This window comes from Podarcis melisellensis, assembly GCF_964234715.1.
Source record: "Podarcis melisellensis genome assembly, chromosome: 8".
In the NCBI taxonomy this organism is placed as follows: domain Eukaryota; kingdom Metazoa; phylum Chordata; class Lepidosauria; order Squamata; family Lacertidae; genus Podarcis; species Podarcis melisellensis.
In genome coordinates, this window is record NC_138540.1 from 1999879 (window position 1) to 2027334 (window position 27456).

Genomic DNA, 27456 nt, shown 5'->3' on the forward strand with positions numbered 1-27456 from the left:
TCCAGCCTGGCAACTTCATCCATTAAGTTCATCCTTCCAACTTCCAGGGGCTTCATCTATTCATGAATATACACCAGTTTCCTGTCACACATTGCATTCATTCACCACAACCACATCTGAAACCCCCCATGCGCCAGCTGACAGCCATGAAGAATGCCAATGGACACATTCATTCTTGTTCATTCTCCATTCACATACCCACAGATATCCACTGGCTTCTCCAGACCAGCTTCCAAAGATGAATTGCCCACTTGGGGGTGGGGGACAGCAGCTGCCCATCTAGATGCTGCAGAATTTTGAGGGGGCTCAACCCCCTCTTTGAATTTTTTTTTGGGGGGCTGGGCCCCCTGAGCAACCCTAGATGGTGCCCTGTGTAGCACTTAGCAGTATCTGAATACAAACTTCACTGACTTCAATATCTGCCAGCTTCTGCTAGGTCTACCACTAGGTATCAGTCAGCTTCCAGCTGTGGATATCAGCCCCCTTCAAGCTGCAATCCCACTCAGCAAGTTATTAGTGCTCCTGCTGCTGGATGGTCACCTCCATCCATCTGACAATTTGCCTCCTACAGGTGGAAGAAAATTGGGCAATGCTGAATGTCACAGGTGTTTCTTGCTGTGTTCAGTTGGGTAAAAGGAAAAGACACACACCTAAAGCCACTCAGCTGTGATGTGCCTTTGTGACATCACAGGTAGACCCTAGCCAATAGTACCAGGCTGGAAAGCCTCACAATTGTGGGTGCACCTCAGCAATTATTTATTTGTGAGCCCCTTTATTACTAAAAATATTCATTTGAGCCCACTGATACTGATACTTGGGGGGGCACACACCATAAAGTTGTGGCAGGGGACTTTTTTTTAGCACAATCTCTTGCAGGCAACCTTTCAGGGGCTGTAGGCCAGAGTTGGGCAGGATCAGAGGCAAAAGGGAGTGGAACAATTAAGGTGACTCCTCTTTGTACAAGGGGCTTCATTCCAGCTGTGCAAAAGCCACACTTTCTATGCCAACACCCCCACCCTGCTAATCTCCAGTTAAGCAAGAAGCATCATCCCAGTTCAAGGGAACTAGGGAAAAACTCTTGAGGAGGGGCATGAAATAAAGAAAGAAATAAACAACTATCTGACTTTCAGAAGACACCTGAAGGCAGCCCTGTTTAGGGAAGCTTTTAATATTTGATGAATTATTGTATTTTAATATTTTGCTGGAAGCCGCCCAGGGTGGCTGGGGAAACCCAGCCAGATGGGCAGAGTATAAATTGTTTTGTTGTTGTTGTTGTTGTTGTAGCCTCTTGAGAAGATTTGGCTTACAGACTAAGGCTCTCTAATAGAGCAGCCAAGTGAGATTTCATGGCCCAAAATGGAGACATGAAGCAGCCCCAGTGATGTTATTAAGCATTAACCACAGTCACCAAGAGCATGTCGTTCACATAAAAAAACCACAACATTTAACAAATGAGCAAATATGTCACTGGTTAGAAAGATAACGATAGAAAGCTTAGCCAAAAGGTGTTTTCCCAGGTCCAGCTAAAACACTGTGCTTAAGGCACAGGATGGAATGGGAGTTGTAGTCCACCAAAGTAAAAATTGCAAGGATCCTCTTTTCACACTAAGAACAGATGTTTCCAAACTTCTGCTTTACACATCAGCACAATTTATTTCCAAAGCTCTTTGGTGGGATGAGGAGAACCAAAAATACCACTGGACTAGCAGAAGCTAGAGAACATTACACCCTTTTTAAAAGCCCCACATCACCCTTCAGTTGCCAGGTTATAGGCCTATTCTTAATCACTGAGACAGTGAAAATGTGTAACAGCATTTAATCAGGGACATTCTGTCATGGAACAGTTACCGTATTTTTCGCCCTATAGGACGCACTTTTTCCCCTTCAAAAATGAAGGGGAAATGTGTGTGCGTCCTATGGGGCGAATGCAGGCTTTCGCAGAAGCCTGGAGAGCGAGAGGCGTCGGTGCGAACTGACCCCTCTCGCTCTCCAGGCTTCAGGAAGCTATCCGCAAACCTTGCGCGCCCAAGGGGAGTTCCAGCGGGCTCGCAAGGCTTGCGGGCGGCAGCCTGTTCTGGGGGCTGGGGAAGCTCGGGCTTCCCCAACCCCCAACTCCCAGTGACGCGAGCAAGCTCCGGGAGCGATGGCAAGGTTGCAAAAGCTCGCCATCGCTCCCGGACCCATTCTGGGGGCTGGGGACGGGGGAAGCTCTGGCATCCCCCGCCCCCAGCGACGCAAGCAAGCTCCGGGAGCGATGGCGAGGTTGCGCAACCTCGCCATCGCTCCCGGACCCGTTCTGGGGGCTGGGGATGGGGGAAGCTCGGGCTTCCCCAGCCCCAAAAGCTCCGGGAGTGATGGTGAGGTTGTGCAACCTCGCCTTCGCTCCTGGACCCCCAACCCCGAGGCTAAAAACGAAGCCAGGACAGCTTCTTTGCTCTTTGGGGCTCGGGGGGGGAAAAATAATTTTCTTTTTATTTATTCCCCCCCCCCAAAAAATAAGTGTGTCCTATGGGCCGGTGCGTCCTATAGGGCGAAAAATACGGTAGTTTTTCAGCTGGGCTAATACAACCACAGGTACATGTCAAACCTTTGTGTTTCTCTTTTCCTAGGCACCTTTCACAGGCATAAGCAACTGGATCACCCTTTACTTATGTCCCAAATTTGTTTCCTTATTTGTTGGCCTTCATGAAACACTGCAGTACTTAGATTTTTTAGATGATTTATGATGGTTGTTGTCTCTGCACTTTTTTTAGCAGCAGTCTGGTTTGCGGGTAAGTTCCCACAGGCTTTTGTGCAGGCATTTGACATATCAATTTAGCACTACTGCAACAGAGATGAGAAGCATGATTGCACTGTGTAGCTGGCAGTGCTGTAGGTATCCAGGTTGTACAATGATCTGTCTTGGCCTGTCAAACCTGCACCCTCTCAAAAGGTTATGATAAAAGGACTGGCATTTATATTTTGAAACATTCCTACCAATTGTATATATTCCTATTTGATTCTATCTTCACCCATCCTGACCATTGTATATGGTCCTAGATACTTGCAATCTCATGACTGTACCTAGGCAAAAACAGGGATGTTGCAAGATTGGGCCTCTGAAATTCTGCAGGCTACTTTCCTAGGGGGCACCTCTGCAATGTATGTTATTTGCATAATAAAATTATTGCCTGAGAAACCACTGGGAATGAATCAAATCATTTTTAGCTGTCTCCTACCAAACAAAAAAAATGTAAACTTTAAAGGTGCCTTGCCCATAGACCCATATTGGTTTGCCATTTGGTCAGGCTTGTTTGCGTGTTTCTTTAACTAGGGGTGCCTCCCATGTGTACAATTATCAAATTTATTGTTCAAGGAGATTAAGTGGTTCATTTTTAGCTCACCTTAAAACTATAAAGGCTGCCCTTGTAGGAAAACTACTGTAGCTATCCTTCCACAAGCTGACAGGACAGGCCTGATATCTTCAGAAGGGTATACTATGTTTGCAAATTTCATCAATTTCTATCAAGAAATTTAAAAAGTATTTGAAGAGTGTATGTGATGAGCAAACAACACTAGTGGGTTTTAAAGAAGCTTTGTGAAAGAATAAGGGATATTGCAAGAATGCAAATATGTTGGTAAAGGTATCTTAAAAGGCGATATTAATTTTGGGAATGCGTAGATAATAAATTTAAATACGGATGATTGTCAGAGAAGCTGAGGGAAGTCCAAAAGAGAAAAATATGTTAATTGGGAATTGTTAATTGGACATATTTGTGTAAAACTTAATAAAAATTATTTTTTTAAAAAAAGAAATTTAAAAAGTGGTAGATGTTTCCCTTTAAAAAGAAGCAAACTTTAAGCACATCCAGCATAAACAAATAAACCAAAACTGGTTCTATTCACCTGTAATTAGGACTGCTATATGAACTGTGCAGTGGTTACAATGCCTGCAAATTCCATTCACTTCTGCCAATAGAGGGAAAATGTTATATCCATTTTTAGTCCTCATAATAGAAGAAGAGGAGGAGTTTGGATTTGATATCCCACTTTATCACTACTCTAAGGAGTCTCAAAGTGGCTAACATTCTCCTTTCCCTTCCTCCCCCACAACAAACACTTTGTGAGGTGAGTGGGGCTGAGAGACTTCAGAGAAGTGCGACTAGTCCAAGGTCACCCAGCAGCTGCATGTGGAGGAGCGGAGATGCGAACCCGGTTCACCAGATTACGAGTCCACCGCTCTTAACCATTACACCACACTGAGCAGGGCAGGAAGTAGCTTCATTTTTTTCCAGAACTGGATTTGGACCCTGAGGTGAATCAAGCAACCTCAGAAGTGCTTCAGACAAAAGTGAACTATTTCCCAAACAGCTGAATCAGGATCTACCAAATACTGTGGTGGGTTCACACTTCTAACATTGTAAGCAGCACTTAAAATGCACAAGTCTGGCTAATTAAAAAGGAAGATATATTGCAAAGAACAAACAGAAAGTCTGGCAGGTCGCTCCTGAACAGCCTCCATTACAGCCTCCAATGACTCAACTGGACTTTGGTTTCCCTTTCTCTTACTACGGAAGAAGCAACGGCAGTAGGTCTTTTTCCTGCGCTGCTTCTCCCTCTATGTTGTAAGCCTGCCCTCCAGTGACGTCTGTGACTGATGGCCTCCGATTCCCTTTTTGACAAGCTGTCACTCTGTGCAGGCTCCCACTCTACCACTTGACCCGTCACCTATATCCTGCCTGCTTGTTTCCTTGGCAACTTGAAGTCCATTCTCTCCTTGACCCCTCTCTTCAGACTCTGCTAACATGTGCTCTCCAGACAGCAGCAAATTCTTATATGAGGGTTCTTCCATCTTGACAAACATGTCAAGATGACCCCTGAGACTGGAATTCCAGGTGTGGAATCCCTAGTCTGTCATTCCAGTCCCAGAGACCCAACATTCCAGTCCCAGGCCTGTCATTCTATCCTCATGGGTCTTCATCTCACTCCAAGCAGTCCCAGGTCTATAATTCCAGTGCCAGAGGCTGGAGAACCCATAATCCAAACCAGTTAGTCACAAGTCATCTATCCAAGCTAGCCTCACTTGGTCAATGGAGTCAGCAGAGCCCTCTCCCAACCAAACAGGTTTATTTTCATCCATTCCAGACAACCTGTGATGGAGAGGCATAGCAGTCCACAGTCCTCTAATCGAGGCACATTAAGCTCTTGTTCCAAGTCTGCATCAATCTTCTTTGGTGATCACTTGTAGCCAAGTAAGATTGTTTTCCGAAACAGGGTTTTAGCAGTGAGTCCGTAAGTGACTGTGGAGGCCAATTCTGGATCCACACGTCCTTCCACTGTAGGGACACTGGTTTCCGGGCAGGAGTTGATCACGGTGTGGCTTTGCCAAGTGTGCCTTCCTCTTAGCACGTTTCTCCCTTGCGTCCTGTGTTTGAGTGCCTTCAAAGCCCACCTTTGGTAAAGCCTGTTCTCCAAATGGAGCACTCGCAGGCCAGTGTTTCCCAGTTGTCAGTGTTTATACTACATTTTTTTAGATTTGCCTTGAGACAGTCTTTAAACATATTTTGTTGACCACCAGCATTACGCTTTCCATTTTTAAGTTGGGAATAGAGTAGTTGCTTTGGAAGACGATCGTCAGGCATCCGCACAACATGACCAGTCCAGCGAAGTGGATGTAGAAGAATCATCGCTTCAACACTGGTGATCTTTGCGAATTCCAGTACACTGGTATTAGTTCGCCTGTCTTTCCAAGTGATGTGTTAAATTTTTCGGAGACACCGTTGATGGAATATTTCGAGGAGCTGGAGATGGCGTTTATCAGTGGTCCGTGTTTCACAAGCATAAGTAATGTTGGTAGTACAGCAGCTTTGTAAACAAGCCTTTTGGTTTCCCTGCGAATGTCCCGGTCCCCAAACACTCTGCGCTGCAATCGGGAGAAAGCTCCCTGGGGAAAGAGAGCTGCCCAGGCATTCCCCCCCCCCCCCCGCTGTGTTTTCAGCTCCTCAGGCGCCATAGAAGAGCCAGAACGAGGCGCCCTCGATGACGTCACTGCCCTCCCGCCCTCTTTTCCGCGCGAGGCCCACGTGAGCGTCACGCGCCGCGCGTGCGTGGGCGGACGAGGCGCGGGTTCGGGCGCCGGCCCGTTGCTAAGGCGCCTCGGCCGCGGCCGCAGAAAGAGCCCCCCTGCTGCCGACCAATCGCCAGCCCCGCTCTCCGCTGCGGTCGAGGCTCACGGGCCACCGCCGCTGCCACTCGGACAGGTCGCCCCGCTATTGCCCCTTCGCTCCAGCCTATCAGCGGCCGACGTGGAGGAGCTCCGCCCACGCCGCCGCCCCCTTCTCAGCTGGTCTGCCGGCGGGGGGGAGGGCGAGGGGGCTGTCTGCCGCGAACCAATCAGCGGAGACCGCCGGGGTACGGGGCGTGGCCAAGGCTTGGCGAGGAGAGGAAGCGTCCGGTGAGCCGGGGCGGGGGGCGCGGGACCCCGGGGGGCTGGGAGGGTCGCAGGCCGAGACCCCCGGGCGGGAAGGCGGGGCTGCGGCCCAGGGGGGGTTCAGAGCCGCAGTCTCGCGGCATTCCGCCAGTGGGGAACGCTTCGCAACGTTGGCCAAGGTGGCGCCATATTTCCCAAGCGTAGGCTGCCAGCTGCTTTTGGACTCCAGTTCCCATCATCTCTCACTGCTGGTATTGCTAGCTGGGGATGGTGGGAGTTGTAGTCCAGAAATAGCTGGAGCCCCCGGTTTGGGAAAGACTCTCCAACTCGCCTCTGCCCCAGCTGATGGCCATGCAGAGGGCACCACCTTTGGCAAAGGCTGCTTGAGCCAGTATGTGCAGCAGCTAGAGCGTTGGTCAGGGTAGGACCTGGGAGACCCAGCCATGAAGCCCCTTTGGGCCAGTCACTGTCTCGCTTAATCTCCCTGGCAAGGTTGCTATGCGGATTCAATGAGGTCATGTGGGTGAAATCGATGGGGTTGCAATGTGCATACTTATGGAGAACAGGGAGTTCAAGGTACATAAGATATGGGGCTCTGCGTTCCGGAGGTGTGGAGGGTTGTATGAAAGGGAGTGTTTGCGTCAGTGGGAGAGGGGCTCAGGCTCATGTGCTGGTATGTTAGGTATGAAGGTGTCCCAGTGGGGATGCTTAGGAGCTCCATTAGGGTCTTCAGCGTAGCATCCTAGAAGACAGTAGGGCAGTAATAGCCATGTTGAGTTGAAAACATTCCACATTTTCCAGCTCTTTATTTTTCTATGAAAATGCTTCCATTTTAAAAGTTTGTTACTAAGAATGAATGGATACCAAGTGCAATAATTCAATATTAGGCTACTTTGGAGTTTTAATTTTTTAATCTATTTGCTAAATGCAAGTAAAACAAATGTGCTAAATTAGATTACTCCAATGCATCACAATATCTTCTGATGGAAACAGAAAACTATTCAGTGCAAATTTCCCTAAGTTGTATGGGGGAGGGGGAATTTATTTTATTAACCCACATCACTAAGTAATAGTCGAGTTAGCAGAAATCCTCCCTGTGCTCTGGGGCAATTGTAATAGGAATTCTTAGAAATAACACAGGTTCTAATGTGGGGGTAGAGAAAAAAACAACCCTGTGGATGTCTTGCTGTGAGCTATGCAGTTGTAATGAGGATTTTGGGAATGACAAGCAACATCCATGGACGGGCTTTTTATTCTGGAGAGCTGAGAGACTGCAGCTGGGGTTGCTTGCAGATTTACAACCTGTGTTGTGTAGGGGGTTGACTTACAGCATGGGTAGAGAAACTAAGGCCCAGGGGCCGGATGCGGCCCAATCGCCTTCTCAATCCGGCCCATGGATGGTCCAGGAATCAGCGTGGGGCCTGCCTGGTGTTTTTACACGAGTAGAATGTGTGCTTTTATTTAAAGTGCAAGGGGTGAGAATACCTTGACCTCAGGGGGTTGGACTCGATGGCCCTTGTGGTCTCTTCCAACTCTATGATTCTATGATTCCCCAACTTTGAGGTGGGAAGGGGGGGCGTGTTGTCTTTGTTGCCCTGAACCTCAGAGCCATTTGGAAAATGATGAGAAGTCTACTTGCTGAGTGCCTCTTAGGTGCAATGTGGCCCCTCCACTCCTCCCAAGCAGAGAAGGTCAGAGGCTGTCCCTAATGCTATCCTTGCTTTTTCTAGGGGAAGACTGGCAAGTGCAATTGTGGATCCCTGAATAGAAAAACAGGAATGTGGATGCTGGAGACCCTGGTGATTACTAAGGGAAAGCCTGGGAGAAATTCACAGCAGAGCTTTGGGGTCACATAGTATATTATTATATGGTACAACATTAATTTGTAATACTAGCATTTTATTATAAGCAGCAAAGAAAGGAAACATTCTTGTAAATTTAAATAAAGTCTGCAATCCCAGCTGTCAAACAACTGCACAAATAAAATAAGTTTTATTCTGCTCTTGAAACGCATTGAGGTTTGGGTTCTAGCAAACCCTAAGCGAGAATCTGATCCAGAAATGCAGCATTGTCAGAAATGCCCCTGTGCATTCCCTTGATATTTGACATTGGTGCATGGATGTCATTGTAGAGAGAGTGCTTGTTGGTCAGGCTCAAGCCTTCACAAGGTATGTGACCCTGTGGAGAAAGCCTAACTGGAACTGATCAGTACATGCAGAAAACATACCACCATTTCTGCAAATACTGTCGCTGTTACTTTCCATCCATGCAATTGCATTGTAATCACATCACGTTTACTGCCATGGTCCCACACCTGAAATTCTCACTCCAACTCTCTCTTGGTTGTGACTGCAAGTGTGAACCATCTCTCAGTTTGCTGTAGTCTTCAAAGCTTAACACAGGATGAGCTAATTGGATGAAGGCTAGGAATGAAAGGAAGGTATCTTACTTGTAATGGGGCACCTGGAAGTGAAAGGACAAGACTGGCTCAAGCTTAATAGATGATTGATAAAGTGAGCACTCTGAAATTTGAGGAGGTGGGGGCTGAAGTAGAGGGACATGAGAGGGTATGTGAATGGAGACTGGCCAAGGGTTGCGGGGGATGGTGGGGGGGGGTGTTGTTTTTTGTTTTGAAGATCTGTTCTGCAAGATGTCATTGACACAGTAATGGGGCATTAGTGGTGGGTATATACTGGACCAGCCACACATCATTCCCCCTCCTTGGTTATTCAGGGATGCCTCCTCAGCATTATTGCATTATTGCCGCCTGGAGGGGCCCCTCATTGCAGCATAAAGAGATACAGGGTTTCAGCAGGAAGTTAAACATGGAAACAAAGTTGTAGGTATGTCCTTAAACTTCTGAAGGCACAAACAGTATTAAAACTGAGATTGCATATAACCACCCCAACACCATCATGAGCTGCTGCTGCTGCTTCGCCAAAGAATCTCACTTCGTAGCCGAGTGAGATTGTCTTCCATAAACACTGTTTTAACAGTGAACCATCTTGAGCAGCTGGATGGGAGCTGCTGTGGCTGCTGGGCAATAAGGACTGGGGGCGGGGGGTGAAATGACTGAGATTTATTTGTCCTGAGATTTATTTGTTCTGATTACTCCTTTTATATCCCATCTTTTTATCCTTACAGCAACCCTGTGAGGTAGGTTAGGCAGAGAGACAGTGAGCTTCATGCTTGAGCTGGAATCTGAATCCTGGTCTCCCAGGTGCTAGTACAACACTTGTGAGCTGGCCTTCCTCAATAACACTCAATGAAGTAATATATATTTTGTCACTGTTGATTTTTTAAAGATCTGAAGTAGCACAGTCCAACTTCCTTTGGACTTGGCAAGGCATCTCCAGCGTTGGGCTTCCCTGTTGGACCAGCCATGATTCACAGCCTCTTCCTGATCAACTCTTCTGGGGACATCTTCCTTGAGAAACACTGGAAAAGTGTGGTTAGCCGCTCGGTTTGTGACTACTTCTTTGAGGCACAGGAAAGAGCCTCAGAGGCAGAAAATGTGCCCCCCGTGATCCCCACCCCTCACCACTATCTCTTGAGTGTCTATCGGCACAAGATCTTCTTTGTGGCAGTGATCCAGACAGAGGTACCCCCGCTTTTTGTCATTGAATTTCTTCATCGGGTTGTGGATACTTTTCAGGTACGTAAAATGGCAACGAGGACTAGAAACTGGTGTAGGATTCTGTGTTTTGTCACAGGGCACCTCATGATCAGGAACATACGAAGCTGCCTTATACAGAGTCAGACCACTGCTCCATCTAGTTTTCCATGGTCTACACTGCCGGGGGGGGGGGGGTTCAAAACCCTCCAGACGGTGGACTATTTGTTTGTTTGTTTGTTTGTTTGATAGGTTGTTATTTATTTGTTAAGCTTTCAGACCGCTTTTCAGGAGATGTTTGCAGCTCATGCAATCTCTTGCCATTGGGCATGGTGACTGGGGAGGATGGAAGCTTGAGTCCATCGACATCTGGAGGGCCACAGGTTGCCTGCCACCAGTCCCACTGACTAAGGGCTTCTGGAAGGAGTCTTTTGCCACCCCACCTGGAGATGCGTTCAGAGCAGGTGCTCCACCACTGAAGAACCACCCTTGTTTTGGGCTCTTGGCCATGCAGACTCCTAGACCCCATTTAAAAGGCCACCTCAGAGATGCTCCAGTTCTCTTTCCTAATTTTTTACCCTTCCTTACAGAAAAATCGCTTTCGCCTCCTTTCTTACTTTGGGCATGCTCAGACTGCACACCCACCACAATTTTCTAACTACCTGTCAGCACATGAGAACCAGTGATGGAATCTGAGTTGTAATCTGATGAGCTGAGCATCAGGGATGCTTCTCTGCACTCCTTCATTATTTATGTGCCTCATTTTCTCCTCCTCCAGTTACCACTGTAGCTTCCTGGTGACTGTAAGAAAAGGGTCGGGGAAGACGGAGAAGGAGAGCCCACCCTCCCAAATTTGGGAAACTCCAAACCAACTTGGGTCACAATCCAGGGTGATGTTCTGACATGAACAGGGCCAGATGCTTCCTTACTTCTAATAGTTTTATACTTCAATTCTTCCAAGTAACTTGTGGTGACAAGCATGGGTCTCTCCCCCCCCCCTGCCCTGCCCTGCCCCCCACCACACAAAATATTCCCACTTTATCCTCACAAGACCCTGTAGGAGTAAGGTCAGTAAATAGTCACTGGCCCCAAGGTGCCTTGTGAGCCTCATGGCTGGGTGACATTGAAATGCTTGTCTCCTTGGCCCTATTCCAGCATTCTCTCCACAATTACAGAGTGCTCTGGTTCACTTCCAGGTGGACCAGCATTGTTCCCCTATTATTTTACTTTACTGTGTTTTTTTAATACTGAAATGCTATTCTTCATTTATACATTTTATAAATCTCAAAGTGGCTCACAGTATACATACAATCAATAAATAACACCAGTTAAAACACCAACAAGCCATATACAGTACTTTTCAACAGCAGCAGCAACCAAGAGAGCAAAATTCTGTCTGAATTCCAGTTGCTGGAAACCACAGTGGGTGAGACTGCTCTTGTGCTCGAGTGCTGCTTTTGGGTTTCCCACAGACCTCTGGTTGGCCACAGGTTGTTGGACTAGATGGGCTGCCTGATCCAGCAGGTTCTTAAAATGTTCTTAAAGGAGTTCTATACCAATAGTCAAGGAATCCCAGAAAGGTCTTCAGTTGTCTGCAAAAGGCCTCCATTGTCTATGCTCACCTGGTCTCTATAGGGAGCTTGTTCCACAAAATGGGCTCCCCAGTGGAAAAGGCCCTCCTTTGAACCCATGCCAAATGGACTTTGGTATGGGTAGCAGTGCCCCCCCCCCATAGATTGCAGTCACCTGCATGAACCGTGGATGGAAAAGGCTGACCTAACCTGGTCCCAAGCGGTCCCATTTGTTCCTTGTGATCTTGTCAAGAGAACATCTCCCAGGATTGTATCCCATGGGCCAGGACTCTCCATCTCTCACTCTGCTGCTCCCAGTGATGCCTCAAAACGCCTGCTTGAAGTGGCTTCCTCACCTTGCTACACAGGAAAACCACCTCTGGCTTTTCTTTTCATGGGGAATAAGCGGAGCTCTCCCTCTTTGGCCTGTTTCAGCAGATACCCTGAGGAGGCTTGTTAACCTTGTTTCCACACACAGGATTATTTTGGAGTCTGCTCCGAGATTGTCATCAAGGACAATGTCGTGGTGGTCTATGAGGTGCTGGAGGAGATGCTGGACAATGGATTCCCATTGGCTACTGAGTCCAACATTCTGAAGGAGCTGATCAAGCCCCCGACCATCCTACGGACAGTTGTCAACACCATTACAGGTCTGTGATTTTGGGTGGGTGGGTGGGTGTTGCCTCCAAATAACCTATTTATTCAGCGTTCACACTGATTTGTTCGCAGGGAGATTGGATGGCGTTAACTGATGAGCACGCATTCTCATTTGTTGGTGGGGTGGTTAGATGATGATGCAGTGCAGCTGGAGTTATCTCACACTTTTCACTGGATTTTCCCATCCCTGGTGGTGGGCAAGGGCTGAGCCTTAACAGGTGAACTAGTGGAGAACTGGTGTAAGAGCTTTAAAGTAAAAAGGTTTCACAGCTGCATTTTGCAACTGGAAGTTTGTCCCCACTGAGACAAGTAGGATTTGCTTACAAGTAAATTTTATGCAGAGTTGCATCAATGAGAGATGCATTTGATGAGAGATGCATCAGACTCTGGTGGTGGTCATAACTTCCTGAAGAATCTTCACTGCATGTGCTAGATGGATCCCATGACTTACTGTTTTCACTGGGGAAGCACATGTGGCATTGTGGACCTCCTCTTGACAAAGAGCACAGCCAGGTTTATCCTCCTGAACAGCTAGAATGAATGGAAGAGGTAGCTCTTTCAGCTCAGTTCAGATGATGTCAAGAAGACTGTCACGAACAAGTTTGACAACTGAATGGTTCTGAGACACTATTCTGCATGTAGACAACCTGACAACTGACCCATATTCAGTTCAACAACTGTTCTCCATATTTGGCTTTGACCGCTTTCTACTTCTAATTTTTGTCAATAGGTTTTCTCACACTGCAATACAGGTCAGTGAGCTGATTGTCTGCACTGAAGGCAGGGAACCTATGGCTCTCTAGATAACATTGGGCTCCAACTCTTATCAGCCTCAGCTCACATGGTCTGTGGTCAGGAATGAGGAGATTTGGAGCCTTAACAACATCTAGAGGGCTTCCCATTCCTGGTTTGCATGCAGATTGTATACCCCCACAGCTCCTACCTTCAGATAGTCTCATTTGGTCATCAGTGGCTGTGTTTGGATGATCAAATCTTGGCTTAATATGCCAAGTTATGAGCCAGCGTTGTTCCTCCACATGCAGCTGCTTTGCTGTTCCCTTCATAGGATGGGGAAATGAGCCAGGAAGCCACAGTTTAAAAATAGCTTCTCATTATGTACCAACCAGGAAACTATGATTAATGGATTCTCAGCAAGCCAGAATATGGAGAGACAGCCTAAGGTTGGTTGGCTTGGAAGCAGTTAACCATAGTTTGTTGGTTTGAATGTAAGGAGAAGCTATGGTTAACTGTTGCATGTACCCATTGTAGCTTTGGGGACCTAAACAAAGCTTTTCTGAAAAAGCAACTTCTCCCATTCATCCTAGATCTCTGCGAGGATGAAGGTAGCCAAGAGGTTATGCCTCAGTTTGAGAATAATGTTCTCAGGGCTAATGGTGATGGGATCCGTCTTGTCAATGTGGAGAAGATTTTTATTTTTATTTAATTTTATTTTATTTATAACTTGTTCTGAACCACAAATGAACAGTCAGAATCCCAGCAGGGATCTTGCCCTCCCATGTTCCCACACTGTAAGATTTATACACAGTTTCAGTGTGCATAAGACAATGTTCATGCATATGACTTCTCCTACTGTACCAGAAGTTGTCCCTGGAGGGTGAATGCCTGACAGACCTGCAAGAACATATGCAAAGAAGATTTTTCAAGAAGACACAAATACCCCCAAGTTTGGTGCATTCCTTGCCATAAAAATGTGAGCAAATTTATGTGTGAGTAGCTCTCATTAACCTCAGTGAGACTTAGCTGCTCCCTTTGGGCTGTGGGATATTTTGCTGCAAGAGTTGCAAACTTCCATATGCATACAGCTTCTGCCCTATGAATCTGGTATGCAGAAGAAAAATATTTTGGCTCTTCCTGGTAGGAACTCCTTGCACTAAATGCAATCTGAAAATACTGCCGTTTCTGAGAGAGAGAGAGAGCAGTGTTTTGCTGTGGTACAAGAGAATGAGAAATTAGGAAATGGGTTTGTTTGTCCACTTGTCTACTGCCATCTCTTTTAACCTTTTCAGGAAGCACCAATGTGGGAGAGCAGCTCCCCACAGGACAGCTGTCTGTTGTTCCTTGGCGAAGAACCGGTGTGAAGTACACCAACAACGAGGCCTATTTTGATGTGATTGAGGAGATAGATGCCATCATTGACAAATCAGGTACATAGATCTGTATTCACATGGCATCGCCTCTAGGCAGTAGTGTCCTTGCCTCAGTGAACAGAAGCAGCAGCATTTGGGGCCAAAGTAAGACACATTTCAATGCATTCCCCTCCTCTTGTTCATTTCCCTCGTCAGTGATGGTGTTTGCATGCTTCTTTTCCGATGTAACTTACAAAGTGATCTACCATTTTGAAAAGTCTCGACTACTGTTAACCATAATCAGTGTCCAAAGTGATTTCCCCGGGTTTCCTGGCCTCCTTTGTGACCCACTTGGGTTTTATTTCCCATGGCAGGTTCCACGATTACGGCTGAAATCCAAGGGGTGATTGATGCTTGCGTGAAATTAACTGGGATGCCAGACCTTACCCTCTCCTTTATGGTAAAGTTTGAGAGGAAGGACCTCTTGCTTGCTTTTTTCATGCTCTGAGTAGACCTACTTGAATTAAGGATCATCACAAGCTTATGATACCCTCCGTATGTCCTTTCTGTTGTGCCTTCATGATTATTTGCACCCATGATGCTGATGGGGCAGTTATAGGCTATCCCACTTGCTATACTGCTTGTGCCTGCAAAACTTTTGGGGCAGACACCCTGCTTCATTTCCAATCCATGCATGTCTTGTAACTTTCTGCTGAAATCTTGTATTTTTTTATACTGTAAATATTCTGTTTGTTTTTTGTCCTTTTATTGCGCTATAGTGCAATAATGGCCCACCAGGCAGCAGTGATGTGGTCGCGTTGGGCAAAGATTGCAGAACAAATGAAGTGGAATGGCATGGGTGGGTGGTCCATTAATCCCAATGGTTCCAGTTTAATTGGATACAACTCCGTGCTGCTCTTCTGTATAAAAATGTCAGGGTGGCATATGTAATACAGTAGAACAGTTGGTGTATAGAAACATTCACATGCCAGATAGTAAAAAAGCAGGAGGAGCCAAGCAGAAAAATTGCTGCCTACAGCGATGCTTAGGCAATTTTAAAAATTATTTGCCTAGCAACATTACAGCATCAAAGTCAGCACCAGGCAAGCACCCCCAGGGAAGGCATTCCATATCTGGCTATATGGAGCCTCACAACAGAGAAAGACCTTTTTCCTGCTCTCTCTCTGCCTTGATTCAGATGTCAGGGAAGCCTGGAAGATGGCCATCAAGCCCGATGGGGCTTGTGTGGTCCTTCATCACTTGATGACTGTTGAGGTCCCGACATTCAAGTGGGGCTTGTCCTGCAGACCCGCCAAGGTTCCCTGGGGGAAGATGCCAGAGGAACTGGCTGGTGTGGGTGGAAGGCACTGCAGAATGTTGTGGTGGGAAGGAGGGTTTAAAGTAGGGGTGGGGGACACTTTTTCAGCTGAAGGGCCATATTTCCTTCTGGGCAACCCCTTGGGGGCCACATGACAGTGGTGCATGGAGACAGAGGCAAAAGCAAGGAGAGCAACAAACCTTTGTCTAGTAGGCTAGTTTCTACACATGCTCATCTCTCCTCCATCCAGACAAGCAAGAGTCACTACCAAAGTTCAAGGACACCTATCCAAGCGAAAGCACCCAAGGAGGGTCCAATGCCTGGCTGGGGAGGGTGTGTGACCTGGGGAGAGTCCCAATGGCCCAGCCCTCAGTTAGACCTCTGAAATGGGTATTGGGAATACATCAGGAACTGTGGGGAAGAGACAGGCAGCAGAAAAGACAACCCACATTGATTTCAGGAGAGAGAACAGTCTGGTTAGAAATCTGTGCTGTCTTTATCTTGCTTGCATTAGAATCCCAGGTTGCTGGACGACGTCAGCTTCCACCCATGTGTGCGTTTCAAGCGTTGGGAATCAGAACGAATCCTCTCCTTCATTCCTCCAGATGGGAACTTCCGTCTGCTGTCATATCATGTCAGCGCTCAGAAGTAAGGAGCGGGGTTGGGAGCAATCATTGGCTCCCAAGGTCCAGGATCTTTCCCTAAACACTTGGTTTGAAAAGGAATCCCTCGTGGTGACATTGTGCCTCTTCCCCCCCCCCCCAGGGGAACTGCCACCCTCTTATTGGCTCCATTCCCTTTTTGATTTTATTTTTATTTCTCTTCTCTTCATTGCCCACACTTCATCATCAAGTCCCAGAGCAGGTTACAACAACTTAAAATTCTGAATTAAAAACAGAACATACTACATTCACAAGAATACGGTATGTCCTGAAAACACACATCTCAGGCGTCTAAGGGTAAAGAGGTATGTCTCCAGCATTTGCCGAAAGCTACGTAGCAAAGAAGCCAGTCCGTAAGGCAAGGTTTTAAATATATATATATACTTGAGGCTGAGTCATTTAGGGTTTTAAACATGAACATGAAACCTTGAATTGGGCCCAGAAACAGATCAGCAACTGTGTGGCATGAAGTCAACCTTGGCTTGGAAATGCCACAAGGAACCTGCAACGAAATGTTACAGCATGGTGTATTGCTGTTCAGGATACTCTGCTTTGTTCCTCATCCCCAGCAGTCAGTCCGTATTCAGTGGTCACTGCAGACACTCAGTCCCGGAGGTTTCTGTTTTTGCTCCATAAGCAGTGACATCCCTGAATGCTGGAAATAGAGGGAGTGATGAAACGGGATATTGCAGACCCTTTGCTAAAACTGAGCACAGAAAGAGCAGAATTAAGACAAAGGAGCAGCTCCTTTGTCCTGGATCAGTGGGAAGACTAGATGCTAGGGGTGTGCACAGAGGGACCCCACCTCCCTCCCAGTGACCTTCAGAAGTGCCATTTAGAATCATAGAGTTGGAAGAGACCCCAAGGGCCATCGGATCCAACCCCTTGCCAATCAGGAAACACCACCAGAGCACTCCTGACATATGGTTGTCAAGCCTCTGCTTAAAGACCTCCAAAGAAGGAGACTCCACCACACTCCTTGGCAGCAAATTCCACTGTCAAACAGCTGTTACTGTCAGGAAGTTCTTCCTAATGTTTAGGTGGAATCTTCTTTCTTGTAGTTTGGCTCCATTGCTCCGTGTCCGCTTCTCTGGAGCAGCAGAAAACCACCTTTCTCCCTCCTCTATGTGACATCCTTTTATATATTTGAACATGGCTATCATATCACCCCTTAACCTCCTCTTCTCCAGGCTAAACATGCCCAGCTCCCTTAGCCGTTCCTCATAAGGCATCGTTTCCAGGCCTTTGACCATTTTGGTTGCCCTCCTCTGGACACGTTCCAGTTTGTCAGTGTCCTTCTTGAACTGTGGTGCCGAGAACTGGACACAGTACTCCAGGTGAGGTCTGACCAGAGCAGAATACAGTGGCACTATTACTTCCCTTGATCTAGATGCTATACTCCTATTGATGCAGCCATAGTCAGACTGGCTCTTGAAAAATCAAGATGACAAAGCTAATTTGCTCTATAGTAGAGCTGAAACAAAACCTTACACAAACTAAAAATATTGCCATTGCCATTCAGTGTTGAGAGTTGCTTTTGGGATGTAACAGTACTCATGGATTTTAAGGTGATGATGCTTAGGGACTGACTGACTGACTAAAATCTATAAATCTGAAAGTAGTTGTCATTGGCAATGCTGACAATGTAAATTCAAAGTTTTGCAAGCCAAATTTAAAAAGGAAAAAAGCACTTGGGAGCCACCATCCCTCCCCCAAATTTGTTTCAGATCTACAGTGCATCTTTGGCTCCACAAAAATCCTTCTCCTACACAGGACTGGGCAGGTTAGGGCAGCTTTCTCCAACCTGGTGCCCTGCTCCAGATGCTTTTAACTGCAATTCCCATCATCGTTGGCCAGCAGTGGGGCAGCTGGGGGGGGGGAGGTGGCGGTTTGGACCACAGTGCCGAAACGTGACTCCCCTGCTGGCTAGGCTTGATGAGAGTTGTTTTCCAAAACATACGGAGCAGGAGACCAGGTTGGGGGGAGCTGGTTTTTACTGCTGCTGCTGCTGCTGCTGCTGCTGCTGCTGCAATGGTGTCTCCTCTCTTCCAGCTTGGTGTCCATCCCTGTTTATGTGAAGCACAACATCAGTTTCCGGGACAGCAACTCCTTGGGCCGCTTTGAGATCACCGTGGGTCCCAAGCAGACAATGGGGAAGAGCGTGGAGGGGGTGATGGTCACCAGCCAGATGCCCAAAGGAGTCTTAAACATGACCCTCACGCCTTCGCAGGGGGCGCACACATTTGATCCTGTCACAAAGGTGAGAAGGGAGGTGGGACTGGGGCAGCAAAGTCTGGTTCTTGAACAATTTCTCTCGTCTTCCAGGAAGAGATGAGATGAGAGCCCCTTGACCCATTTAGATGCTTTTCAGCATCTTTTCAAAGTAGGGCAATTAGAGTGGCACAATTTCTGCATGCAGTTCTCCAGCCAAATAATGTGTACAGAAATATATACTAAACTGTGCCTAAAAACACATGTATTAGTGAAAACCACATACAATAATGCATTATATTACAGGAAATTGCTTGTGAAATTGTGTATATTACTAAAAATAGTATACCAAAATGTGTTCACTAGGAGAAATTAGCACTAAAATGCTGGTGAATTTTCAGGAGGATTAAAAAATAATAATCCACAAGTTGCTACAGAAATTTGGACTGAAATTATGACTGAAAAAATGAGAACCTGAGATCCATTCCTACTTGCCACACAATGTTCTTTCTTTCTTTGGCGATCACTTGTAGCAGAGTAAGATGGTCTTCCACAAACAGAGTTTTAGCAACGAGTCCGTAAGTGACTGTGGAGGCCAATTCTGGATCCACACCTCCTTCCACAGTGGGGACATTGGTTTCCAGGTGGGAGTGGATCATGGTGTGGACTTGCCAAGCGGGCCTTCTTCTTAGCATGTTTCTCCCTTGCGTCCTGAGTTCGAGTGTCTTCAAAGCCAAGACACTCAAAGACAGGCCACACAATGTGCATATGCACTGATATATTAAAACCAAGTTAAAAACAATTTGCAGTCACCAGGGCAGTCAAGTGAGTAGAGTGGAACTGGAGATGGCAGCAATAGGAATGACCAGTTTGCTTTAAGAGAGGAAAGGTTTTGGTCAGCCCACTAGAGGTTTCCAGTGAGCAAACCATGAATTCCCCAGGGAGGGCACCACTGCTTAGAAGCCCATGTTCTGGTTCCTCCCTTTGCCCTCCCCACCCTCTGATTCCAAAGGCAGCAGCACCCTGGGAAGGGTGTCTTGGATGATTAACTAAAGCTTCCTATCCACACTTAGGTCCTCTGAATAGAGCAAGAACTTGCTTCTGAATAAGCACACAAGAGGGTTGAGATGTAAACTCAAATTAATTCACAGTGCATTAGTTGCAGATTGGTCTGTATGTCTGAGGTCAAGGCAGAGGCATATTCTGATACCCTTCCTTCCTTCCTGTGTGTCAGCACTGCAAGTCCTACACTTTCCAGGCCCCAAACCTTATTTTATTTATTAATTTATTACCTTTATATCACAACTTCCCTCCAAGGAACTCAAGGTGATACACTTTACTTCTCCTCCCCGTTTTATCTTCACAACAAGCTTGTGAGGTAGGTTAGGCTGAGAGTGAGCGACTGTCCCCAGGTCACCCAGCGAGCTTCATGGCCGAGTGGGGATTTGAACCCTGGTCTCTCCCAGGTCGCAGTCCAGCCCTCCAGCCACGACACCACACTGGCTTTCAACCTTCCTCTGTCTTACTGACTCCAAGCTCTGTGGTTGCCTGTCTTCTGTTTCTCCTGTGAAGCTGCTGTCTTGGGATGTGGGGAAGATCAACCCCCAAAAGCTGCCCAATCTGAAGGGGACCATGAGCCTCCAGGCAGGAGCCTCCAAGCCGGACGAGAACCCCACCATCAACCTGCAGTTCAAAATCCAGCAGCTGGCCATTTCCGGTATGTGGGCAGAGAGTTCAGTGACACTCCACTTTTTTAAACTTTTTCTCTCTCAGTTGACCCAGTTAGGATAAACCAAAGCAGACGACAGCAGAAGATGGTGGGCCTGCAAGGCAATTTAACAGCCTGTTGCTGACACAAAAGCCACCCTTATTCCATCTTAATGGTTGCTTTGAGCCGCCTTGAAAAGCTCCCACTCTGTTGGGCAAATAGGTGGGGGGGATTGGTGTTTTAATGAATGCCCAGTGTCCCCTTTGCCAGTTTCTTAAAAGAGGCACCTCACCAAAGCAGGTAGGTCTTCCTAGGCCAAACATTCTCTATCCTGGACACCATCCTTGAGAATCCCCTCTCTTCTGTCATGCCCTATCAGTCTGGTGTCTGGAGGAGCTCACGTATCCAGACCAGTCAGCTGCCTCAGTGGCACGGAGCGTGCCCAGTGAGTGACTTGCTACGAGAAGGTTGGGAGTGAACGGAGGCCTCTTCAGCCTCTGCCTTCCGTCCTGCCTCTTCTGGCTCCACGTCCTTTGGGGAAGCAGTGTCCTTAAAGGGGCAGCCTCTGGCCTGAAGATGGCCACTTCTCCTAGGTGCTGTGGCCTCCTGCCTCCTGTGGTCCCTGGTCAGATCATTTGGGAAGGGCAGGCACTTGGTTCCTCGAGCTCAGGTGAAGCATCTTGGCTCTGGTTCTCTGACCCCTGGTGTTGTGGGAGCTGGGCTCAGAGATTCCCTTACTACCTGTGTCAAGCTTGGAGCCAGGAACCTGATCTGGCTCCTTAACTGAAGGCTGTAGCCTCTGACTTGGTATCCTGGTCGTTGCTGGACTCTGTTCTGGGGCACTTAGCCACTCACCTAACATTTATTAGTTTATTAAACTTCTTAATGACATTATCTCGCCCAAGGCAACCCAAAGCGACTTAACAACCCACTCACCCACCCCACAGAGATACACTAAAACCAGGGAAGGGGATACATTAAAAACATCCCACCCCCTTCTAAAAGGCCACAGATAGTTAAAGGCCGAAGTCTTGGTTACAGAGGATTTTTTTTTTTTTTTGCCTGGTGCCTAAAGACAGGGATGTACAAAGCAGCAATCTTACTGCTACAGGGAGACATGTGAAAGAAACTATATGGCTCAGTGGACTGCAGCAGACAATTAGTCCCCTCCTTTGCTCCTTCCCATCACTAGCATAATAGGTTTCATGAAGATTAAGCAGTTCTGTGCATATGTGCCTAACAGTCGCAACATCCTAAGGGGCTAAGAGGAGCCCACTGGATCAGGCCAGTGGCCCATCTAGTCCCACACTCTGTTCTCACGGTGGCCAACCAGATGCCCTGCGAAGTGCGCAAGCCGGCCCTGAGTACAAGAGCACTCTCCTCACCTGTGGTTCCCAGAAATGGGCACCCAGGTCTTCTGCCTCCGTCAGTGGAGGCAGAACAGAGCCGCCATGTCTGGTCTTCCCCAGTTGCTCTCCCCCAACCTCTCTCCTTACCTTTTCCACCCTCCTAGGTTTGAAAGTGAATCGCCTGGACATGTACGGAGAGAAATACAAGCCTTTCAAAGGGATCAAATACATGACCAAAGCTGGGAAGTTCCAAGTGAGAACCTAACGGTGGCCCTGCCCGCAAAAAAGGCTTGTGTGTGCCCTGACTTTCAGTCCGACTGTGTCCCACCTCCCAGAGCTGCTCCTTGCTATGGCCCACCTGGAGTAGGTCAAGGCAGGTATCTCTTCCCACCCCCCCCACCCCCGCCAGCTGGGCAAACCTAGCAATTACACCTGGATCTTAAATTGTGAAGCTCTTGGGTGGGATTGAAGAGCAAATGGGAAACTGAACCATCTTCCCGGCTTACCAGTGAATGTTTCAGCTCATGAAAATCCTGCCCCCTTCTCCCTATTTTTTGGCTGGCATTTGCTTAGTTATTTGCTGTCTGGCGTTCCAGTAGCATCTGAAGACAGGAGGAGACGTCTTTAGAGGTTGAGGGGTTTGATCCTGAAGATGATCCTCCTCTTTTGCATCTAGGACTCTTCTTGTTTGTTTCAAAGACTGCCTAGGAAAGAACTCCCCACCCGTAAATCCTTGACAAAGAGCTGGCTGAAGAGGACTGGACAGGGGAACAGGATGCTCTCCTCATTTCCTCCTGTCCCGTTTTAAATGTATTGCTTGGGGAAGAGGTTGGAAAGAGCTAATAGTCTTGCGGGGCCTGAAGGTCACGTGGAAGAGGCACTTGAGCTCCTTGCAGATCTGCCAAGGGCCAGTCCAACACTCATCTGTCTCGAATGGCTTTTTGCAGATTTCTTGGTCATGCTTTGAAAACCACAAAGCCTGTTCATCCAGAGATAGCAGTGCGACACAAAGTGCAACTGTGTTCAGGGCTGCTGCTGCTGCTGCTGTACCATCTTTTGCTGTCCAAAAAATCTCCGTTATTTTCTTTGCTGAAGGGTTGTAGTGGGAGGGGAGGCTGTGTCCCCTGCGTCCTTCGTCTTGCTAAGGCAGCCCCTTCACCAACCTGGCTGACCTCCAGGCACTTTGGACCACCCTGGGGCTGATGAGAGTTGTAGTCCCAAACATCTGGAGGGCACCAAGACAGTGAAGGCTGGATTCAGGGAGTGGAGTGGTGGCAGGAGCCTGGGGCTTTGCGGGGGCTGCGTTGTGGCTCCTCTTCCTGCATGCAGTGGTGTGTTGCTCTCCTGGCTGTCCTCTCTCTTATGCATATCGCTCCTATGCAAGTAGATTATAGCTGTGTGCTTACATCAATTTTCACGCTTGTTTGTTTTATAAAACGCAGCAAAGCCAGGTTGTTTCCTTTTTGACACAGCAAACCATCTTCCGAATGTCCCCATTGTTGAGAACTCTAAAAGCACAGCATACAGCTGTGAGCCACATGGGGAGAATCCACGAGGGTGGTTAGTTACTGTGCCAAAACAATCCTTGCATGCTGGACTTCACGATTGAAGTGCCCATTTTTTTAAAAAATAATAATTATTAAAATGGCAGTGTACCTTGGATTGCTTTTTCAGGACTCTGGTGGGTCAGAATCTCAGAAGACCCTTTCGCCCGTCAGATACCTGCCACTCTCTGAGTGCAAAGAAGACAGAATGAGGTGCATCCCCTTGTAGCAGTGGAGGTTTTCTCTTAAAGAAACTTCCTCCACCCTCAATGATCACCTTCCTACAGTAAAACCCCATATGTAATCACCAGCCCATTGAATTGCAGCCACTAGCAGATTGCAAGGTGGTGCCATTTTTAGCAGAGTGTTGTAATGTGGTAATCTGTCTGCATGATTCTGCACCAGCTGTCATTTCCAAACACTTTTGAATGATAATTCCATGTGTAGATCTGATCCAAATGTGACAAAGTCACTGGCCAGATCTGCTTTCTCCAGGGAGGGGTGCAGCTGACACACCTGCCGAAACTGGGCCAAAGCACTCCTTGCCACCTGAGGATCTGGAAGCAGCTCCAGATCTGAGAGCACCTACAAAACTTGAATTGGGTCCTTCAGAGGGAGCACAAGCCCACCAGGAACAGGTCTGCCCTTCTGTTCTTGCCCCAGCATTTCCACAGACCATTACTTGGCTTAAGCCTCAGCTTCCCATGTGAAGGGGAGTCCACATCCAGACAGGCTGCAGGGCCAGCCCTCTGTCCTCAGCCCCAAGATGGTGCATCACTCCTGAAGTTTCTCCTACACATTAAGAGTGGACATCTGCAAAGAAAAGTCTACATGTATAGACTTCCAAACACATTAGACTTTCTGTGTGTTCTGGAATCCTGCCTAGATGTGAACATGGGGAGGCTTTCCTTTGCAAATGCCTAATTTGTGGGTGTTGTGGAGGAGGCCAGTGTTGGGGTGTGGCTTTGGCAGTGTGTGTGTGCAACCGTGAGTGCAGCCCTTTTCTACCTACAATTTCCACCCCCCACATCTACAGTCCTTGTGTGAAAGGAACTCTGGTCTCTGATATTTCCATATAAAAGTGCATAAAAGTAGTGAACTATTTAAAAACAACAAAATCTCAATAAAACCAGATGAACTCTGGCATAAAGACAGATCTACAGCAAGGGTGGACAGGCTTCAGGCTTGTGTGATGTGCTTTGTTGTGTGTTTTATTTATACTGTAGCCTCAAGATCTGTCAACTGGAGCCAAGTACGAAAGACATACACTTAGATGTAAAAGAATTATGAGCCCAGGACTTCGTTTTGAGTCTTGGAACCATGGATGAAGCGGTCAGGGATTACGTGAGGTAGAAGGTCTGTTCCTATTTCAGCACTTGGTGCAGGCAAGAAATCAGAGTTGGTGTCAAGAGAGCATTCCATGAAGACAACGGAACAGAGCCTTTCCCTCTTGCTTCAAAGGACATGTGGACTTGTAGAAGCCTCCCAGGACAATCTTAGAAATTCAGGCAGATTTAAGCAGGAGAAAGGAGTCCTTTAGGGTCCTAAAGCACCGTATATGAGAGGATGATATTCAGTGCATGCTGTCATTAGCAATGGAATTGGATATGCACAGCGGTGCTGAAGCCCACCACACCCATGTGAGTGTGTGTAAAGGAAAGAAAAGCTTAGGTGTGGTTTTGGCACATGTGAGAAGTGCACTCTCCTCTTTCTGTGGATAGGAGAAATGTGCTTGCTTCCCATGCTCAGTAGGTGGAGCTGCAACTTCAGGAATGGTGATTCTGTGCCCTTGGATAGTTATTCCCCTTCCGCCAAGAGGAAGGCCTAGTTTGGGTGCGTGATGTTTGGCACCATTTAAGAACAGGAGAGCAAGAGGTGCACAGATCTGGCCCGTCAGGTACAACAAGGAGGAAATCCTGCACCTGAGACCATGCTCTTCCGCAGCTCCTCCCATTGATGGCAATGTCTTGCTTCATTTCAAGGGAGCAGGCGCAGCACTTCTGCATATGTTGTGCCCTAGGTTAGCTGATGGCAGGGTTGCAGGATGTTCCGATGGAGGGCTTCCCAAGGGGCACCTGCGATGGCCACAATAGGATGATGGACTAGGCAGGAGCAGCAGAAGCTGCTCTTCTACCCTCAGACCAGCATTCCTTCTAGCCCACTATTAAGGAAGGGCCAGAGCTCAGTAAGAGAGCATCTGCTTTGCGTGCAGAAGGTCCCAGGTTAAGTCCCCACCAGGTCGGGGTAAGAACACCCCTTCTCTGAAATGGTTGGGAACTGTTGCCAGTCAGTGCAGACAGTACTGAGTGAGATGGACCAGTGGATTCATTTGACTACATTGGCTGGCCAGCAGCTCTCCCAAGTTTTCAGGCAGGGTCTCCCAGTCCTTGCTGGAGATGTCAGAAGTTGAATTTGAGACCTTCTGCATGAAAAGCATGTGCACTACACATTCCTGCCTGCAGATCTCTGGCACTTCTGTCTGATTGAACAGGTGTCTCTCAAGTGCTTGTGCCTAATGGGAATGTCTCCTTGAACTTGGAAGGGTCAAGAGGTGTGTGTAGAAACCTCTGACTTTGCATGGCTCAGATATAGCCTCCTGCATAAGACTAAGAGTCATATCCGTTGAGCTGCTCGCCTGCATGTCTGGCGGTGCCCATCTTTGGCAGGTAGCCCCTGCCAGGCAGCCTATGAGAGAATTGGGCTGGAAAAGATTCCATGCCTCTGCTCTAACCACTCACCGTGCTGGTTTTAATGTAATACGCATGCCCCCAGCGCGTGTGCCAATCCACTTGATGCACTGTTACCCCACTCTTCCAAACCAGTATGTTTACTGGACTTCTGAGGAGGAATTGTGGTGGACTAGATGTTGACTGCTGACACTCCTGTCAGCAGAGATAATCATGTACGGGCTCACTAGCAGTACATGTGGAAAGGGTCAGCAGAAGAATCAGCAGAAGTTTAGTGTCCAGATCAAAGGAAGTTATAGTCCCACTCTATTCTGCATTGGTCAGACCACACCTGGAATACTGGGTCCAGTTCTGGGCACCACAGTTTAAGAAGGATGTTGACAAGCTGGAAGGCATGCAGAGGAGGGTGACCAAGATGACCAAGGGTCTGGAAACCCAGCTTTCTGAGGAAAGGTTGAAGGAGGTGGGTATGTTTAGCCTGGAGATGTTTAGACTGGGAGGATATGAGAGCCATCTTCAAATATCGCAAGGGTTGTCACATGGAAGATGGAGCAAGCTTGTTTTCAGCTGCTCTAGAAGCAATGGCTTCATGTTACAAGAAAGGAGATTATGACTAAACATCAGGAGAAATTTTCTGACAGTAAGAGCAGTTTGGCAGTGGAACAGACTCCCTGGGGAGTTGGTGGCCTCTCCTTCCTTGGAGGTTTCTGAGCAGAGATTGGGTGGCCATCTGTCAGGGATGCTTTAGCTGGGATTCCTGCATTGGAGGGGGTTGGACTGGAGGACTGGGGGTCCCTTCCAACTCTACAATTCTGTGGTTCTATTCTTGCTTTTCTCTCTCTGTTGCTTTCTCTTTAGATTAGCTTGGCTTTTATTGTATTTTATGTGGAAAACTTCCAATAAAAATTGATAAAAACAAAAGAACAAACCAGTATGTTTGGTAACTTGGAAGCATTCTGTTGATTTTGATCTCTGAGGGCAAGTTCAGCTTGCTCAAAGGCCTCGAATTTGATGTTGCTTCCAAGTTTAATCCTGGGATGACCCAGTTCTGTATCATCATCAGGCCTTCCTGATGAGTTTGCATCCTCTTCAGCTTTTGAGCTTGGAAAGATGAGGCTTGGGCTGGGCTGCCTGCCAGGTGCTGCCGCTGCCGCCACACTCCCTTCAGTGCTGCTGTCTCCTGGTCCCCGCTGAAAGCCTGATTCCAGTTGGTGGATCTGATGGTCTCGTGCTGCTCACCTTCAGTCCAATGGGAATATAGGAAGCTGCCTCCTGTCAAGTTGGCCCATTGACCTAAGTGTTGCTGACACTGACCGGCAGTGACTCTTCAGGGTTTGGGGCAGGGAAATGTTGACTGAAACTGGGAACCTTCTGTGTTTAAAGTGTGCACTCTGCTACCTCCAAAATAAAACCCTTCCCCCTCAAAATAAAGTAAGATTCCAGCCCTCATGATTCTGAATAAAGGACTGATTATAAAAGGAGACAAATCCTTATTCCATTGAGCCAGTTGCAAAGTGTGTGTTCTGAGCCATGGCCCTCCGCCAGCAACTTCTGCAAGTGAGCTTCCCTACAAACTGGTGTCCTCCCCACCCAGGGGGGTCAGATTTCACACCCAATTTGTGGTGGTGTTGGTTGACAGC

The 27456-nt window shown here is 47.6% G+C and overlaps 1 protein-coding gene across 3 annotated transcripts; it reads left to right on the forward strand.

The window, feature by feature from the left end:
- Positions 1-6305: 6305 nt before the first annotated feature.
- Positions 6306-27268, forward strand: AP3M2 (adaptor related protein complex 3 subunit mu 2). 3 transcript variants are annotated; one of them, XM_081921337.1, is made up of 10 exons: positions 6357-6433; positions 8140-8208; positions 9715-10064; positions 12072-12243; positions 14278-14415; positions 14712-14797; positions 16170-16303; positions 18370-18577; positions 20101-20245; positions 21750-27268. In XM_081921337.1, the coding sequence occupies exons 3-10, from the start codon at positions 9792-9794 to the stop codon at positions 21848-21850; spliced, it is 1257 nt and encodes a 418-aa protein (XP_081777463.1). In that variant the 5' UTR covers positions 6357-6433; positions 8140-8208; positions 9715-9791; the 3' UTR covers positions 21851-27268. The 3 variants fall into 3 exon arrangements, with proteins under 3 accessions (XP_081777464.1, XP_081777463.1, XP_081777465.1); XM_081921338.1 differs by lacking the exon at positions 8140-8208 and having other exon boundaries at positions 6306-6433; XM_081921339.1 differs by lacking the exons at positions 6357-6433; positions 8140-8208 and adding an exon at positions 8260-8279.
- The last annotated feature ends 188 nt before the right edge of the window (positions 27269-27456 follow it).